At 39.3% G+C, this 18101-nt stretch overlaps 1 protein-coding gene across 24 annotated transcripts in view; it reads right to left on the reverse strand.

Moving 5' to 3' along the window:
• Positions 1 to 10816: 10816 nt before the first annotated feature.
• Positions 10817 to 18101, reverse strand: part of ncam1a (neural cell adhesion molecule 1a) — a 272622-nt gene continuing 265337 nt past the window's right edge. For 18 of the 24 annotated variants that reach the window (XM_031308262.2, XM_031308261.2, XM_031308259.2 and 15 more), the window contains 3 exons: positions 17884 to 18000; positions 16236 to 16688; positions 10817 to 11115 (listed from right to left, as the gene is read on the reverse strand). In XM_031308262.2, the coding sequence (XP_031164122.1) occupies positions 10995 to 11115; positions 16236 to 16688; positions 17884 to 18000 (691 nt within the window). In that variant the 3' untranslated portion in view covers positions 10817 to 10994. The remainder of the gene's footprint in view (positions 11116 to 16235; positions 16689 to 17883; positions 18001 to 18101) is intronic. The other 6 variants (XM_031308275.2, XM_031308273.2, XM_031308276.2 and 3 more) reach the window with 1 other exon arrangement.

An 18101-nucleotide genomic window follows, 5' to 3' on the forward strand; every position in this document is an offset into this window, starting at 1 on the left:
ATATCTTATGAGCTGCTTATACAGTACAAAGTCAGCTGTCAACTAAATGTTGTGGAGAAAAAAAGTACAGAATTTCCCTCTGAAATGTGGTGGAATATATCAACTTTGTAAACCCAAATTGACCAGCCTTTTTTAGTGTCCTCATTGCAGTCTTATTAGTCATTCAGATAAACATGGAGAACAGATCCAAAATAACACTTCCTGCACATTGAAGGGTTCTGTCTCAGTGTGACAAACCACTGCAAGTGTTTAAATGTAAATAAATATAAAACTGTTTAATGCCATGTGTGGTTTGCAAAGAGTATGAGTAACCTTCATTTGTGGTTAGTCATATTTCTAATTTACTTTAGAGACACTTTGACCAACATTTAATTGCTGTTCCTCCATCCAGCAGAACATGTGGCCGTTACTGCTGAATTGAGTTAGTCTGCCACCTTTTGGACAAATCAAAGAATTTCTTAAAATCATAGAAGACTTTTAATGAAGTATGTGTAAAGCTCTGATTGAGCACAAACGAAAGTTCCACACAGATCAGTGCATCAGTGATCGTTGTGGTTATTTACTTTGTATGTGATGATGCTAGTTAGACATTTTAGTACATCCTTTTTTTTTAGTTACTACATCATAACGGAATACACTTAATTTAATATCAATTGTATTTTTTAATAATTAAAGAAAGTTTTATCATGTAAATAATTTTGCTGTTGTACAGTGTTGGGCCCTACTCTATGTCAGGTTCAGTCTGTCTCTAGATTGGGAACACACTGCTCTCTTGTGGTCAATATTCACAGCTGCATGGTCCATGGATACACACTAAACAGCCTTTGTGATTGGGTGGGATTAAGTTTATGTTTGTACATCAGGGGTCTAGAACGTTTTCTTAAGCCAAGGACTTATTTTTTTTTAAATCTATTCGGGGTAGCGTAATCTTTTCAACTTCTTTTATATTATTTATTTATTTGTATTTTTTCTTTTTGTTTGTGTGATTAATTGCGTTCATTGTAAAATATGATTTGTATTTTCAAATGTTGTGTAATCTGAATAATGTCTTGTGCGTATGGTGTGTAATGTGATGTCGTAAATTGTATTGTCACATGATAGATTGTAGGACCCCAGGAAGAATAGCTTTTAGCTTATGCTGAAGCTAATGGGGATCCAAATAAAACAAACAAGCATACCCTTTTTGCATAGAATAAAAGCTTACTTTTAAAATAGCCATATAAGTGTTGGCATGATTTTATAAATCATGTTTTAATTTTAAAACATACATGTGGCACAGTGACTCCTCAGGATTACCTGTATCTGTGGATGGCTATCTTAGTGACTTCCTTACCTATAGGCCAGTGATCCTATCATCAGTGGGGATTTATATTTGCTAATAATATGTTGCTTTCATGTAAAGACTTTTTACTTTTGAAAAAACTTTCAACACTTTCGTGTTTATTAGATTAAATGAAATACCATTCAGTTTCTCCTTTTATGTCACTGTTCAGATTCCGTGCTTATATTTTACAGTGCTCATAAGTGAATACACCCATGCTAAAGTTGACTAAAAAGAGAAATAAAAAATCATCTTTTGGAAATTGATCTTAATGGCTCAATTAAAAAAAAAAAAAAAGTTAGCCTAATAGCTGGTTTGATTTGCATTGAGAGATGATCTTATGGAAAGTACCCCATGCCAATCTCTAGGTATGGTGAAGGATATGTGATGATGTGGGGCTATTTTAATTCCAAAGGCCAAGGGAACTTTATCAGGATGCATAGTATCCTGGATCCATGAAATAACTGGCCTTTAAAAATAAAAATCTGCTTCTGTCAACCTGAACAAACTGGAACTTTCCTGCACATGGTCTGGGAGTGTGAACAAGTGCATGAGTTCTGGAATAAAACAACATCAATAATATCTGATGTGATAGGATGTCGAATTCTTACTGACCCGATTGTTTTGTTACTTAATGACGATTCTAAATTACACCTGCTTGGGAGACAGAAGAAAATTTGGCCGACCGGCTCAACCGCAACCAAGAAAATGATAGCTCAATGCCCGCTCCCCCCCCAGTGGTTGGCGTACTTCCTAGACATAGTTATGCTGGAGCTCTCTACAGCAAGGATTAACAAAGCCAAGTCATCGACTATAGACCTATGGAAAAACGCAGCAGCACAAGTATCGGTCCTCATGACCTCAGCATCACAAGAAGTAGAGGAGAGTGACTAGGCAAGGGGTGATTTTTTTTTGGTTTTGTTTTCCCAGAGACTGCAGAGGGTGGGGGGTGGGAGAGGGTTTTGGTTCTTGTTTGATTGTAGTTGTTTGTTCTGTATGTTCTATGTTCAAAAATATAAAAATATGAAGAGAAATGTGTTTAGTTTCATAAATGATTGGAGCTTGGGAATATTTGGTGTTCACCCAAGGCTCAAGCAAAGGGGAGAAAAGGCATTCAAACATGCTGCTCCTGCGTGTTGAGACTCAATAACTCAGGATAAATTCAAAAATTTTAAGCAAGAACAGGAATTATTCTATTGTATTAATTTTGTGCAATACTTCATGCTGCAGCCTTTGCTAGATCTGATTTAGCACATTAATAAATCCTTATTAGATTACTACAATTTAACAATTCATTTAAATGGCTAAGATCTGCAAATCTTTGCTGCAGATTTGAGAAACATTCTTCTTATCTATTTATAGATAATAGGCTATATTTAGCTCACAGACATTCAGGTAGTAAAGTCCACAATTTAAAAATATTTTACCTGGGAATATTTAACTGTGTACTGTTACCTGTAACTCATGATATAGTTTAAGCAGTTTTATAGAGATTAGTATTCAGTATAAGTAGTATTTTCTAAATTGGGAAATTGTGTTACCGCAAATATTATTGTTGAATAGCCACCAACTTCTAACCATATCTCAACTGCTATAAAACAAATAAAGCAAAATGTTGGTTAAATCTTACACATTTTAAAAATGTCTGACGTGTAATTCATGTGGACATTTTTTTAAGTGTTCTTCTGTATTACAATATCTATACATGTTACCAGTACTGTACAGACAGATATCTTTTATTACTGTTCTGACATTGAAGACGGTATTTTAACAGCAAATATTCATAATGCTTAACTCTTGTTAACCGTTTGTAAGAAATATGCCTTTTAATCCAACCTCAACATATTCATATATACTGTATATATACAGTATATATATATATATATATATATATATATATATATTTTTAGTATGAGTCTGTACTACATGCTAAAAAGCACTACATAATCATTGAAATGAAAGAAAAAAGCTTTACAATGTTGGGTTTTCTTTACCTTTATTGAACACAGGAATTTATGGCAGAATGCAAAGTCAAAATGTGTTTTCCTTCTTTCCTCAGTTAGTACTCAGTCTTTAGTGACAGAGGACAGGCAGACCGGCCAATGTTTGACCTAAAGTGTGAGAGCTGTTGTTTACAGAGTAGAGCTGAAGAACAGCTCTGGATCAATGACAGTGACACGCTGTTGGCACTGACTGAATATAAAGCAGTTGTGTGTTGGTGATTCTTACTGTGAGACAGAGAACCTTGGCATGATGTTTTTCTCCTTTTCAAACACTGAAAAATTCATGTTGCTTTGTCTCCTTGTCAAACACTGAGCAAGATGCAAAAAATCTGCTAGATGTTTTTTTTTCTTTTTCTGAATGACTCAAGTTGTGAACTCAAAGAGAAAAATGCAAGGTTGCTTCTGTGTCATTCTTGCATTTCTGAGGTATCTGAACAAAGGGGAATGGCTCCCCCGATGTCCTCCACAAAGCAGGAGCAGTGACATGGGCAGAAAAAAGTTTTTATGTAAACTTGCACAGAAACTTGTTCCACATTTGCGATTCCAGAACATTTTCAAGCTCGTTTGTGGACAAAAAACAACAACTCACATGCTTATTTTCACACTGTATTTCAGCAGAAACAGTAACATTTGCTTACGACAACTCTCCCTTTTTTAGTACATTTCAGAGCTTTGTGAAGCAAACAAACGTTTTGGAAACAGGTTACAAGTTACACAACACTTGAAAGAAGATCAATACAATACATGAAGCCTTCATTATTTTTTTCTATATCAAAAACAGTTGTATTGATTTCTAATATATTTTTGCATGCTTTCTTTTGACAAATCCAACAATTTCAGATACTTTAGAGAATATGGGACCTGAGCAAAGTGTCACTGTGTTTTATGTGTGTAATGCAATGGTTAACTAAATGTGGTTCTCATGTGATGCCAGTCATCTTGGCTGAGGTGTCAGTATGTTCAAATGAAAATTAGTAAGAGTAATACTGGTTTATTACAGCTTGGCTCATATTTGTATAGCATTTGCCATAATTTCAATTTGTTATGCTAACATTAGCCATGTTTCCATTCACATATTTGCATGCACATATTGAAATATCGCATTAGAAAAGCTGTGCGGAAATGCCAAAATTCAATAAAACTTCCTTAAAATACACAACAAAACATTTTAATGCTCCCTCAAGTTGGCTTTTGCCGTCATTAAAAAATAGTCAATGTGCTTAATGGGATATGGAAATGCCTTTGCTTTGACTTTTCCCCATAGACTCACATGGCGAAAGACATGTCTGTAAATCAGTGGATACATTTTTTCGATCATCACAACCTCCGTTAAATGACTTGTTTCTCTATCAGAATTTGATCCATTCGGTCCAATAACATTTGGAAAGTCTAGAAGAGCCGCATGATTAAATCATTAAATCCCTATTCAAGTTAGTGGAGCGCTAAACCGGAAGTATCTGGCTTGGCCGGCAGAGGTCTTCAGTGCACCTGCTCTATGGGCCACACAATGTGTAAGCAGTGCCGATCATCTGGGTCATTTCTGGCTCCATGAAGGCTTCATGAGCCACTGAGCAACTCTGATAGGAATGAACGGGGCTCCGCCTCGAACCCTGTATCCAGTTCTTATAATACATCCATGGTTAGATGGCCAAGGTGACTTGTTTTCTTTCCGGTAAGCAGCCTCTACTTCTTCTACTCTGTTTACTAGCGGATAACAGCCATGCATAGCCTATAGCGCCAACTTCTGACCAAACTATGCTGTAGCGTAGTTTATTCGCTCTTAACCAGTTGATGGAAACACGCCTAATTCTCATTTCTTTTTTGCAACATTTCAAAAGTTTGCTTAACATTCGCTCAGCAATTGAATAAAAAAACCAAGCTATTGTTGACCGGGTGAAAAACAAGCAGTCAGGCAGGTTGTAGTCTCGCTTTGCCAGACTTTCCTCTACAGCACTGCGAAGGAGGGTGTGGCTAGCCCACACAGCATTCCGGGATGAGAGAAAAACATGCTCTGGTTTATTGGCATGTCTTTAAACCAATCACAATCATCATGGGCGGCACTAAACGTCGCACGGAGCTCCGGTGCCGCTACAAAATAGCCCCAGGAAGGAACTTGTTTTGGTGGAACATGTGTACGTTCAAAAGGTGTTTTAGTCGTGCAACAGAAAACTCAGATTAGACAGATAGTCTAGCTAGCTGTCTGGATTTACCCTGCAGAGATCTGAGGAGCAGTTAACCATAGTCCTCAGAAATCTACCACAGTTTCAAATTCCAACACAAAGAAAGCGTTAGGTAACGGAAATCCGTCCCAAAATAAGGACATACGGCGGAATTTCCGGTGGCAACGGAGCAATCCCGGAAGTGGAACGTCATGGATCTAGACTAGGAAGGTTGTAAACCACTTTATTTGAAAATGAGACTGAAAGTGAGTGCATCTCAAATGTTGGGTTGGTTTCGAATTGCTAATAGTTTGGGTAATTGTAAGTTTGTCTAACCTGCCTGTCTGATGTTGCAACCTCCTCAGTTCTCAGCGAGTATAATGTTCAATATAACAATAGACATTATGGCAAAACATACAAATATAAGATGTCAGTAGTAAACCAGAATCATCGTTTAATTTAACGCGGACAGTGTTAGGGATCCATCGTATATACCAGAACACACTGACTCAGCCATTCCGAATATCTGGCACAATTTGAACAAAGCACTGCTTAACTCAAACCTGTGAAATGTAGTAAATGAAAAAGCAAATTGGCAGGAAGCTGGAGATGTAAAACTTTGAATGAACAGACACTGAGAGGAATGGAATGCATGCCACCACTTTCTTATTCAAAGGCACTGTGTCTTTCCAGTTTGCTGCTGTTAGACTTCTGTACGTTGGGAAATTCTGTCCCATACTATCAGCTACATCTTTTCACAATCAATCTATACGCTCAACTCTATGACGAAGGACACAATGGATTCACACGTTCACAGTGTACTAACTTGCAGTCTAAAGTAGGGGAGGGAACACTGTACAACAAAAAAATGGGTCAGACTCACTTTTTTTTTACCTTCCAAATCCACAGCGGGGTACTATGGCTTGAGAGAGAACAATTTGAAATCCTTTCATTGACTTTCTTTGCATAAAAAGAGACATCTTCAAACACCACACACCAATTCCCTTCCTGGTTAGTTAAAAGAGATCATAAAAGATTTATTCTCCATTCAGTTTGGTTGAAAAGGACCACTGAAAGGCATATTGGCTTGAGTGTGTACATTCATTTAAAGACACAGACCCAGTATTAGTCTCTCTATTTAAGCCACATTATGAGTTATGCTACTCAGCAGTTTTCCTTAAACCTGTGACTGCTTGGGCTTTTTCATTAGTTTGAAAGGGCTAGACTGCATTTCTGGAAATTTGTAACTTGTTGGTTATATGTAAAGAGGACTGGTAACAAAGTCAACTGTATCTAGATATTCTGTCCAGTGTGCATGTTGAAAAGTTAACATGTATGTAGTATGCTAAGAACCATAGCCAATTCTGCCGTGCAAAGGCAAAAGCCTTAATTTGTTTTTTGTCAAAAATGAGTACATTTTTGGGACATTCAAGACATCCTTTATCATGTGGATAAGTATCTTGAGTCAAATTCATTGTCTTTTTTCCATAAAATAATGGGTCGTCATAACAGTAACTTCCAAAAGCCCTGGAGAAACCAAGGCCGAACACCGTAACACCAGTTACCGCTCTTTGACTTTGTTTTGGAATGCTCAAATTGAGTTAGTGTACAGGATAGTAATAAATAAATGGCTATAAGTAAGTGTAAATCATCAAAAGGATATGCAATGATCACTAGAATTTATACAGGTGTTGATATAATGATTTTGTAAATGGTGATCGGCAACCAAATATTGATAATGTGGAAGTTACTGCCTTTTGCCTTGGCGTGACTTCTCACTTTTTGCAGACAATACAAAGGCGGGGTACAGTAACTTCATAATAGAGGTCTAAAGTCAAAAAGTGAAGTTTAAGCTTAAGATTTGTTATGTAGATACATTTCATTACTAAAACATCTAATTGCCAGATATTGAGTGTCCTACCTATAATTCATTTGGCTGGACAACTAAAAAACTTTAAAGTAATTTTTCTCAGTTCCACACTAGCAAGTTAAGGGGCCCTATTTTAACGATCCAAGCGCATGGTGTTAAGCGCCTGGCGCTAACCATCCAGACTTAGACTTGCCCCACCAAACATAGCAAGGATGCTAATCACTGCCACATGCAAAACTAAATGCCTGCTTCCATGGTTGTAGCAGTTTGGGTTTGTTTCAGAGGTAAAATTATACAATTTACATTAAAATAAATACACAACAGGTGTCGGCTGCCTAGCATGCAGTGTTCAGTTATATTTAGTATAATGCTAGCTATCTATTTGTCTTAACCATGCACAATGAATAGATATATCTATAGGAGACACAGATAAAGACCATGTAATCAGTCCTCTCAGATACTGGGTAGACTGGGTAAACTGCCGAAGTAAGTCAGTGTAGTCCTTTAAAACTCGTCCAAACACACTACTACATACAATGTGTGTATTCTCTTTGTCTTGGTATTATTTGTTCAACCTAACAAATCTAAATTTCCTGTTTTCAGAGTGCTTTTAATATCTGGCCAGGCATAACAGATAAAGACAAATATCCATGTCAATTGCGGCTCATTTAATCATTTCCAGACATTTTCCAGAACATATTTCCAGTAAGTGGTCCTTGTGCTAAGAGTGATAAAGTGAATTTAGAATAAAGTGTGATAAACTGTACTAAACCTACAATACATGTCACATCACTGCAGGCACACACTAATTAAAGACTTAACTGCAAGATGGTGGAAGCAGTGATGACACAAACTCACACTGACAACAGTTGTGGTGAAAGAGAAACTTTCAAAAACGATGAAAAAATTAAAAAAAACGATGGCTGAGAGAAACAGATGTCTCAGAGGTTTAGAAATGCCCTCGGGCCAATCAGTTACACAGTAAGCAGTGGACAATAGTGGCTAGCACAGAGAAGGCAACAATGGCTATGAACCATAGAAGAAGGTAGAGATGATTAACCCCAAGGGAAAAAAAACGGAATGTGATATTCGAGACTAATTGCAGGCGGTAGAAACTGGTGTCTCAACAATTCAACGAGTTTGACGGCCTTGTTTTTCTCTCAACAAACATGTCTACTTCTCAGTTCAAACCTGCTGACTGAAGTTGTTTAACAAATCACATGTGGCCTTTTGAGTCACTGTTAAGCCCCAAACCTGTCAGGTAAACAACTGATCCCAAATGTTTAAAGAAGACCTCTGGAAAGGGTGAGGTGTATGGAGGTGCGAGAGAGAAGGAGAAAAAGAAAACCAACTGGCAATATTAACAACGCGCACATAAGCTGTGTCCCATTACAGGCGTGACCTCCTTCGAAGAACGTTGTTTACGAGTGGTGGCATCGAAGGATAGTGAGCTCCTGAGATTAGACACCTAGAGAGGATTCATCATTTCTAGTACTCATCCCGAGCATCACAGAGACTAAAACTATTGTTTGGTCCTCATCAACTCGTGAGGTCAGAATTGACCAACAGGAAGTTGCCCTCAAACTGCCCAGAGTAGTTTATAGTTCAGACAGAGTTCTGGAGTTTAATATTAAGACACACTGGAAAAATCTGTCCATATAACTTATTTAACTTCCACTACTGGGCAACTCCCAAGAAGAAACAGCGGGCTTTCAGTCTGGATTCCATTATTTACATCCTGTAGAATCCTTTTTCATTGGTCCAGTTCATATATAATATTTACCAGTGCTCACCTGAACACACAACACATTCTCACTCCCATTGTGCAAAATACGGACGCTTGGTCAGGTGCCTTTGGCATTGTTATTGGCACTAAAAGTCTCCTTTAGCGTCATATCTAAATGGGCTTTATCTAAACGCGCTTGGTCGGGACTATTCACGTCACTTTTGACACAGTTAGGTTAAGGAAAAGATCGTGGGTGGGCTAATAAAAGGTACGTTTCCGTGACATGAGGACAAGAACAGGACAGCTGGGTTTAGGAAACGTGACACGTGGGACACAAACCCCGGTCTCTGGGGTTAGGGTTAGACCCATACACCACCCCAACCAGCCTCCCTACGTGGAATTTCGGCCTTTCATACTACTCCCTACCATTGTTGCCCTTAATACTATGTCATATTCAAGCGCCGCGTAGCTGCTGCTCTGCCCGGTGCATTCTACACACACACTGAAGGGTGCTTTTTGCGTCGTATCTGACGCTGAGAGCCACTGACCAAGTGTCCGTATTTTATGAGTTCGGAGTGAGAACGAGTTGGAACACACCTGGTATATTTGGTCATATCGAATATTTTCTGACTTAACGAGTTAATTAGGACTGAAAGCAGTATAAACAATTAACTGGTGGAATTTAGGATACTTAAGACTCAAAGGAAACACCAGTAGTTTCTATCAAATATAGGCAAAATAAGGCAGTTTTCCTCCTTTGGAAATAGACACCCGAGTTGACCTGTTATGACTTATTCAGTCTTGAAAACTGGACTTTGAGGGATGTGGCCCCTGCAAAGGAACACAGCTATAATCTTCAATGTGATCATTTTCTTACCCCGAACCCAACCCAACCCTGTCTCCTAAAAAAAAAAAAGACGCTCATATACAGCTAATTTTAACAGGAAATACGTTTTGATAGAAACTTAATGTCATCCAGATTAAGATTTTTATCAACATAATAAACATTTTAATGAAAGTAACTGCAAAGTAACAAAATCATTCCTTTCATAATGTATTAGGCAAAACCATTTACCAATATACATTTACTGTAGAAACAGAATTTTTAGAGAGACAGGGTTGAAACCCCCTGAACCCTGACTTTAATAGCATGATAAATCTTTCTCCGGTGTCTTCTTTCGTTTCTCATAGCTTAGGCTAAACGATTTCTCGACCAGAACCATATGGAGACATTTAAGAAAAAAAAATTCAATTGACAGCAACATGTACAGAAATACAGTAACTTTGCAAAAAACAGGCATGCTAATGTTCTAATCTCTAGCCCTGGAAATTACACATTAAAAAAGCTAAATAGGCAGTAACGTCTGCACATTATTTAAACACAACAAAATATCGACATAGGAAGAAAGACCCTTATTCCATTACCACGATGATGACCATACTGCATAAAGAATAGTAGTATTGGTAAAGTACCAGTCTTACATGTGTGTACATTACAAGGGCAGTAATCTGTGAAGTAAAGCTACAGTCCAACCATGTTTCTCTACAGGAAAATAGTGTCCGTATTTAACAGTTGATCAATTTAATATTACATACGAGAGGGTGAACTACAAGTACGAATTTTGCTTTTTCCCATGAAAAATAAACAACTAGAAACTGATGTAAAAAGAACTAAGGCATGTGCATGAGGTCTTTACATTTTCCTGGTCAGAAGACACTGTAGAAAGAGACCCATCATTTTTTTTCTGTTGCTTTTTCTTATTTTCTGAAGCGGTGGGGTGGTTTGTGACAATGCTTTGAGGTTTCAGTGACTGTGACCCCCCCCCCACCCCCCTTTTTAACCTTAAAAACCAACACCCGACCACTCTCCCTACCACAACCACCATCTTCTTCCCGCTGCTCTTCGGTGTGGCGATTACGCTTTACTTTCATTGCCGTTCGTCTGGGGAGCCTCGTTGGGAACTGTCTTCACCTCGTCTGTGGCATTCTTCACCTCCGTTTGGCCTTTGGTGTTATCGTCCTTCACAGTCTTACCGCTATGGGGACAAACACAGGAGTGAGAGAGAGAACCAGAAAGAGACAGAAAGAGAGAAGATTCTGTTAACAGTGAGTCATTAAGGCTCTCTCCCACAGCTAAACTGTCTGCTCTGAGCTGCCTTTTGTGTAATTTTTCAAAGAAAGGAGGAAAAAAGGGAGGGGGGGGGGACATGCAAGATGCTTTGAGGGAATTTGTTTTCCCTTCTGGAACTGAATGCATTTCACACATAATGGGATCAAGCTCACTATCCTAGCCAGACATCAAATAAGAGTACATGGATGTCACAGCTATTTTCAAGGAACAATGAATGCTGATGTGGAATGAGACAGGGCTGGTACAGTAGGCACAATGCATGAAGGAATGAAAGACTGGGGCATAACCTACAACACAAACTACAATACACAAGAGGATTACACGCCGTCTGGACTAAACCAAGACAAAGAGTCTTTAAAGCCATACTTCACTTAAGTCGAACATTTTTTGCAATTGTACCCTTGTTGGAATACATTTGTAATGATGTTTTGCTGCAGCTTCCATTTTGAAAAAAAAAGTGGTGCTTCACTGCTGTGTCACATACAGTCATCTCTTCTTCTGTCCTCTATGCCAGGTCTCAAAAAACAATTTAAATCAATACACTTCTCTTCCCTGCTGACACATATACATGCTCTTTGTTGGCCTTACAAAGTCAGGGCCAGGGACAGTCCCATATACAGGATCCATAAATACAGCCTTTACATAAATGTCTTCAGATGTGATCTTGAAAACTTTGATCCCTAATGTTACTTTAAATAATGTGTCCTAAATTCCTGGAGAACTACAGTACTTTGTAGGTGTGATCAGGCAACAGAATTCTGTCATAGGCATGACCAAACCCACTAACTAAGCTTATTCAAAGTTTTATATTAAATTCATACTCTTGTCAGCATCGATCTGCACTCCTGCACTTCCTGGACACGTTCCGTTGAAATAATTCTAATTCTAAAGTTGGCGGATACTTCTTGTGCTTTGTAACTTGTGGTGCTTCGGTACATTTTAAACTGCCAACATGGGTTGACTTCATAGTGATGTTACCTTTAAGTGTTCTTAACACATTTCATTCTCACACTTAATTTAGTTCAGTTTAGTTCAACGATGAGATTACAGTAGTTTTACAAAGACAACAATGTCAAAGTATAATGGACCGGTTTAGTCAACAAGTGGTAACATTAAACAGAGTCTGAGAGAAACCATTTCCAACCCTCTCTTCTATGACCACCTTGCTGCAGTGTCTGACCTTTAAAATGTAAAACTCGTTCACGCAGCACTATCTACAATTATGTCACTCTCAAATAAATGGACACTACGGCACATGAAAAATGTAAATGATACTTCTAACTAATGTACTTTAAGCACCCTTTTAGAACAATCCAGGCTATTGTTCTCTTGAAACACTTTAAAGTGTGCTCTTACATAACCAAGAGCAATTCAAAGCACCACTAACTGATTGAAAGCTTCTTTTGAAATGTTGTTTTAAACGTGCGTGTGTAGCCTGTGAAAATAGTCTGCAAAGATGTTTTTCTACTCAAGAGAGAAAAATGGGTCCTGAGGCTGAGTATGCCCCTCAAGAACCCACAAAAAGCCTGACAAGACATTTCAGTGTTGGGATGCAGAAGAAGGATCGCCACATACATCAGTGGGAGAGCTGTGCTTCAGTTCTGTCAACGAGTTATGAAGAAAAATCCCTCCACTGACAAGTTTAGTTATATCAAGGTGATGTTGAGCTGACAAGAGCCCTGCTTCCAACTAGCTCTCAACTCCCCATACTTTATCACTGACATCTTCATCGGGCTATCTGAGTGAGCAGAGTGAGAAGTGAAAAGATGAAGGAGGGAGAGAAAGGGGAGCGATTGTCAGTAAGCCTCCGTAATTCATCCTCAGCCTAGTCACACATTGCCAGACCTTCCTCCACAGGAAGGTCGAGCTAGTTCACACAACATTCCGGGATGGGAGAACAACGTGCTCTGGTTTATTGCTTTTTCTTTAAACCAATCACAATTGTCTTGGTTAACATTAAGCGCCAGATGCAGGTATGGTGCCTTTGCAAAATAGCATCGGGAAGAAAATTGTTTCTGTGGAACGGGCACGTAGGGAGGCGAGCTCTGAAATTAAAATGGCTCTCTCAAGAAAAAAAGTAAACATAATTTGAGTGTTGGTTCTAGCTCGGAGGATGTTTCTCAAACAGACTGGAGATTAGAATGCTAACACAAAGAAAGTGGAAGTTGAGGAATATCCGGCCGAAAAGGGTACTGGAACAATCCTGTAAATGAAATGTCGTCGATATAGACTATCCTCAGCCATAATGTAGCTATCTCATCATCCTCACAGCCTGACAGGATTCAAGAACATCTGCAAACTCCTAGGGACAGTAACTCTAAAATCATAGAACTACTGAAATATGGACTTTCTACAATAATTTAAAACAGAGAACAGAGGTGTCTTGGAGTGATTCAGAGATTGGCATTTTGTTTCGCCTTCAAAATGAAGAGGACACAGAACAATGGTAGTGCTGCTGGAGGTCACTTTGTGACAAGTATTGAATTTACTTGAACAAGCTAATTCACCGCTGCATGACAGAAAGGGACGACTTTCTTCTGTAGAGTTCTCCACACAAAGATATGTATCTAATCTTTCACAGAATGAACAAGAATTTCTCGTTCTTGGTGTGCAGCAGGACTTAAAGCTTAGTGGTCCTCACAGACTCCAGCTGAGACAAACTAAGCTCTGTCAGCTTTATTTTTTGCAGCCATATGGTTGTTGTTAACATTAAAAGAAAAGCTATTATGCTTTTCCCGATTTTCTGTCAAATCGATAATGTTTTTGGATGCAATCCATGTCATGCAACTACTTCAACAGTATGCCTATTTCGTCATTGCCGCATCTATGTTGGCAGTCCTCTTGCTTCTGTTAAAGAAGACCTATTATACTTTTCCCTATTTTCTGTCATATCTATAATATTACAATGTCGGATGTTCATATTCAACATGGCCAAAGCTTCAAATAATGAGGTAAATGTACGTAAAAGAAATCCCTGTGAACCAAAACCTCAGATTTCACACTGTTCTGAACAGTCTGGTTTTTAACAGTTTTTAACTATTCTCTGCTTGATATGACGTCATACTGGGACGGTTTTCAATATATGGTCATCTGCCCCAGGCAGGCACGCTACTGCAGTGTTTACATTACATACTCTGCCACATGGAGCTACATGCTAACATCAGTGAAACCTGCAGCCTTTGTTGCAGATGTTATTTTCTCCCCAATTTCGGATCACATTTCTGCTGGAACATGTCCGGTTGTGTAGTTTTTGGTTGAGAAGTCTTTGTTGGTGATTTGTGACGGTAGAAATTGCTGCTATTTTTTGTACAGTCCACTGATAACTCCATGTGGCTACATGCTAACGTCAGAGAGAGCTCTAATTTTGGCTGCCGAAGTTGTTAATTTCTCCCCACTTACGGATCACATTGCTGCTGGAACATGCTAACATCAGTGAAACCTGCAGCCTTTGTTGCAGATGTTATTTTCTCCCTAATTTCGGATCACATTTCTGCTGGAACATGTCCGGTTGTGTATTTTTTGGTTAAGAAGTCTTTATTGGTGATTTGTGACGGTAGAAACTGCTGTTACACTCTGTACAGTCCACTGATAACTCCATGTGGCTACATGCTAACGTCAGAGAGAGCTCTAATTTTGGCTGCCAAAGTTATTCATTTCTCCCCACTTACGGATCACATTGCTGCTGGAACATGTCCGATTGTGTAGCATTGGGTTTAGAAGCATCAATTGGTGATTTTTCATTGCTGGAAGACCCGGTGTGTGAACAAGGTGTGCTAAAACAAAATGCAGCTTTCATGTACAGTACATGTAGAAACTGAATAATCGCAGAGATAATTTGGGTGAAATATAAAGAAGCTGTATGGTAGAAGAAAGGCTGACTCCATTAAGTGAGCAAACAAACAGGTGGAGGGTGGAGGTGGTGGTTGAATGAAGACAGGCATGCAATGGTGGCATCCCAATGTATTGTATTCATGTGCCATTTATCTGCATGGCCACCATCTGGCCTTCTTAAAAGGAAAATTCCACCCTTAAATGTTCCAACAATAATCATCAACCTAAATTGCAAATAATGTTGTTTGATGTACCCAATTTTGCTTAACCAGCCACAATTGTTTACTCTAAAATGTCACCAAAGATATTTTACCCCTAGAAAAGACTTATATGTTTTTAAATAAAATGTGATTGTATGTACAAATACAGTATCACTGGCTGGTCATACAGCTTTTGAAAATGTATTCATATCTACAAGAACAGCTGTGCTCCCTCTACAAATGGCAACATCATTTCTGGCTGCATTTTATTCAGGTATAATGCGGCTGTTGTTGTTGGTGGAAAACTGGTGCCAAGCCTACAGCCAAACATATCGTCAGTGGGTGATCAGGCAACATCGTCAAAATCTTCTGAAAGGCAGCGGCACTTAGGAGCACTGATGTCTAAGAAACTGACACATTTCGCTGCTATTTTTAATGTCACTTTTTTTGCACACTTGAGCTCCTTCACAATGTAATGAAGATGCAAAATCTTTTGACCTCAGCTACTAACTAGAAGGTTGTTTGAAAATGTAACTGTGTGCAGGTAAGCTTTTCAGAATAATGGAAAGCCTGACAATTGTGCTGTTTCTTTTATTCACCTTTAACTATCTCCAAAACTCTTCCACTGCCCTTACTTTACCTCAATCAAACTTTGTCTTGTTTATGACTGAGTACAGTGAAAAATCAAATCAAAAGCTTGGGAAATTTTCTGAAAATGATGAAGCTAGATAATAATTTTAACTTACTCAGTCAAAATGCAGGGACAGTAAAGGCATGGTACAAAATCATAACACTTGTGGTGGGATCAAACCTTAAAGTTGCCTACAGTTCCTGACAGGTGCTTAATTGTGCATGTGATTATTTGACACCAACACCACTGTGTTCACATTATAGGGTGGATTTTTCCTTTAAAAATGGCACACTTTTGGGGTATTGGGATGCTACCAGAGCAGAGGAGACAAGTTGAGTAATGGGGGTATGGAAGTGTTCATACTCATTTTGGGCTGGTGTGGTCGAGCCTGCGCACAGGATATTGGGCGCATCCTTGGTCGGGCCGTCTACTTGTGAGTCCTTATTCTGGGTGCTGTCAGGGGCTTTGACTGGGTCACGCTGGCTCTGTGGCCCGTCGGCATTAGTAGAGGGCGGGCTGACTGGCTCTGAGGCAAGGGGATTTGGGTTGGGAACTTTAGGGGTGTCGCTCAGGTCGACCAGGGGCCCAACATCAGGTTGGGTGTTAGCGTTAAGTGAACTGGACTGGGCAGCAGGGCTGTTTTTGGGGGAGGAGTTGGCAGGGGCGGCTTTGGTTGGGCTGGAGGCGCTGGTGGTTAGCGTGGTGCTCTCACTAGCAGGACTGCTCTGCGCCGTGCTAAAGCTCTCAGCAACTGAGTTAGTGGCAGTGCAGGGGAGCAAGTTTACCACCGTGGAGGTGGTGTCTGCAGCGGCAGGCCTGGTGGGGAGGAGCAGGACAAACAAGGGAGGAGAGGGGAGTGGAGCCACCAGAAAAGTGAGGGAAAGAAAGAAAAAAGACACCAAGAGAAATAAAAGGGGTAGAGGGAGAGTGCAGGTCAGGAAAAAAAAAACAAGGCAGAGTGAGTGCTACTGTGCTGCAGTGGAAAAGTAAAAATCTACACAATCAAAATGTTAGCAACACAATATTTGTGGAGGGGTAAACTAAAAATAATACAACAAACTATAGAAAGAATGTAGGAGTTTCAGCATCAGGATGCTAATATGCGTTGTACAATAAAGGAACAAGCAGGGTTTGTTGTTGGTCTGAATGGGTCTCTAGACTTAGGACTAGGTTGGAGTGCTAACATTTGGTGTAAATCATTCTTGGTCTGTATTTGGTATATCCATAGTCAGGGATGTCACCTAAACCTTTTCACAACATACTGTTGGGAGTTTGGAGCAGCATGTTAATTCACGGATTGGGTGGGCTGGGGTCATAAAAATGAACATTTTTGATTAATAGCGGACGGGTTGTGGGTGGGTGAAATAATACATAATTAATGAGGAAAGTATTCATTACATTCTCTAAAATGCGAACACATTTTAAGCTTTATTTTTCATAATGAAGAAAACTATAATTAATGCGTAAACAACATATTTAAAGCTTAATTTTTTTTAAAAAGCCCACGAGGATATTTAAAAAGGAGAATTAAAAAAAGGAAGGGCAGAATGGTTCAGGGTGGGAGCGATTTAGTGAAGTACTTAGCCATGACGAGTCAAGTGCTGGGTATGTCATATGCAACAGCTGCAAGCGTTGTATGCGTTGCATGTACATTTATTTATTTAAAACCAGCCTACTTCAGTGTAATATGTTACCATATCATCACGCTTACATACATCCCATAGGGAGCAGTTGAGGTGGAGTGTCCATGCGGGTCTCTTAATTGAAAAAAAATAAATAAATGTGGATTCGGAGGATGTCAGAGCCAATCATGTGTATAATTGAGCTTACAACGGAACTGTGTCGCGATATATGAATCAAGTTTGGGTCTGACCAACATCATGTTCATAAAAAAGAGTTTTGTTGAGAGTAACCCAAAGGTTTGATTCACCTCTCTATCAACATACCATGCAGATAGGCCTAAGTCTGGGACACCCCCTGGACTGGGGAAGTGGTCATGTTCCATACTCACTCAGGTTCTGTCAAAGGTGTGGTCTCGTTGGGCTCAGTGGGACCCCCTCCTCCTTGGTTTGGGGTGTGTTCTTCCTCTGTTCTCACCTCAACAATGGGCTCCTTAGACTCATCCTTCCTGTTGTCAGATGGCAACAGACAGTTAGCAAGCTATCACACTGACTTTATTTGCTATTAATCTGTTAAACATTGGACAATCCCATAAGAGCTTGGCCTACT

This window comes from Sander lucioperca, chromosome 13 (assembly GCF_008315115.2).
Source record: "Sander lucioperca isolate FBNREF2018 chromosome 13, SLUC_FBN_1.2, whole genome shotgun sequence".
Classification (NCBI taxonomy): domain Eukaryota; kingdom Metazoa; phylum Chordata; class Actinopteri; order Perciformes; family Percidae; genus Sander; species Sander lucioperca.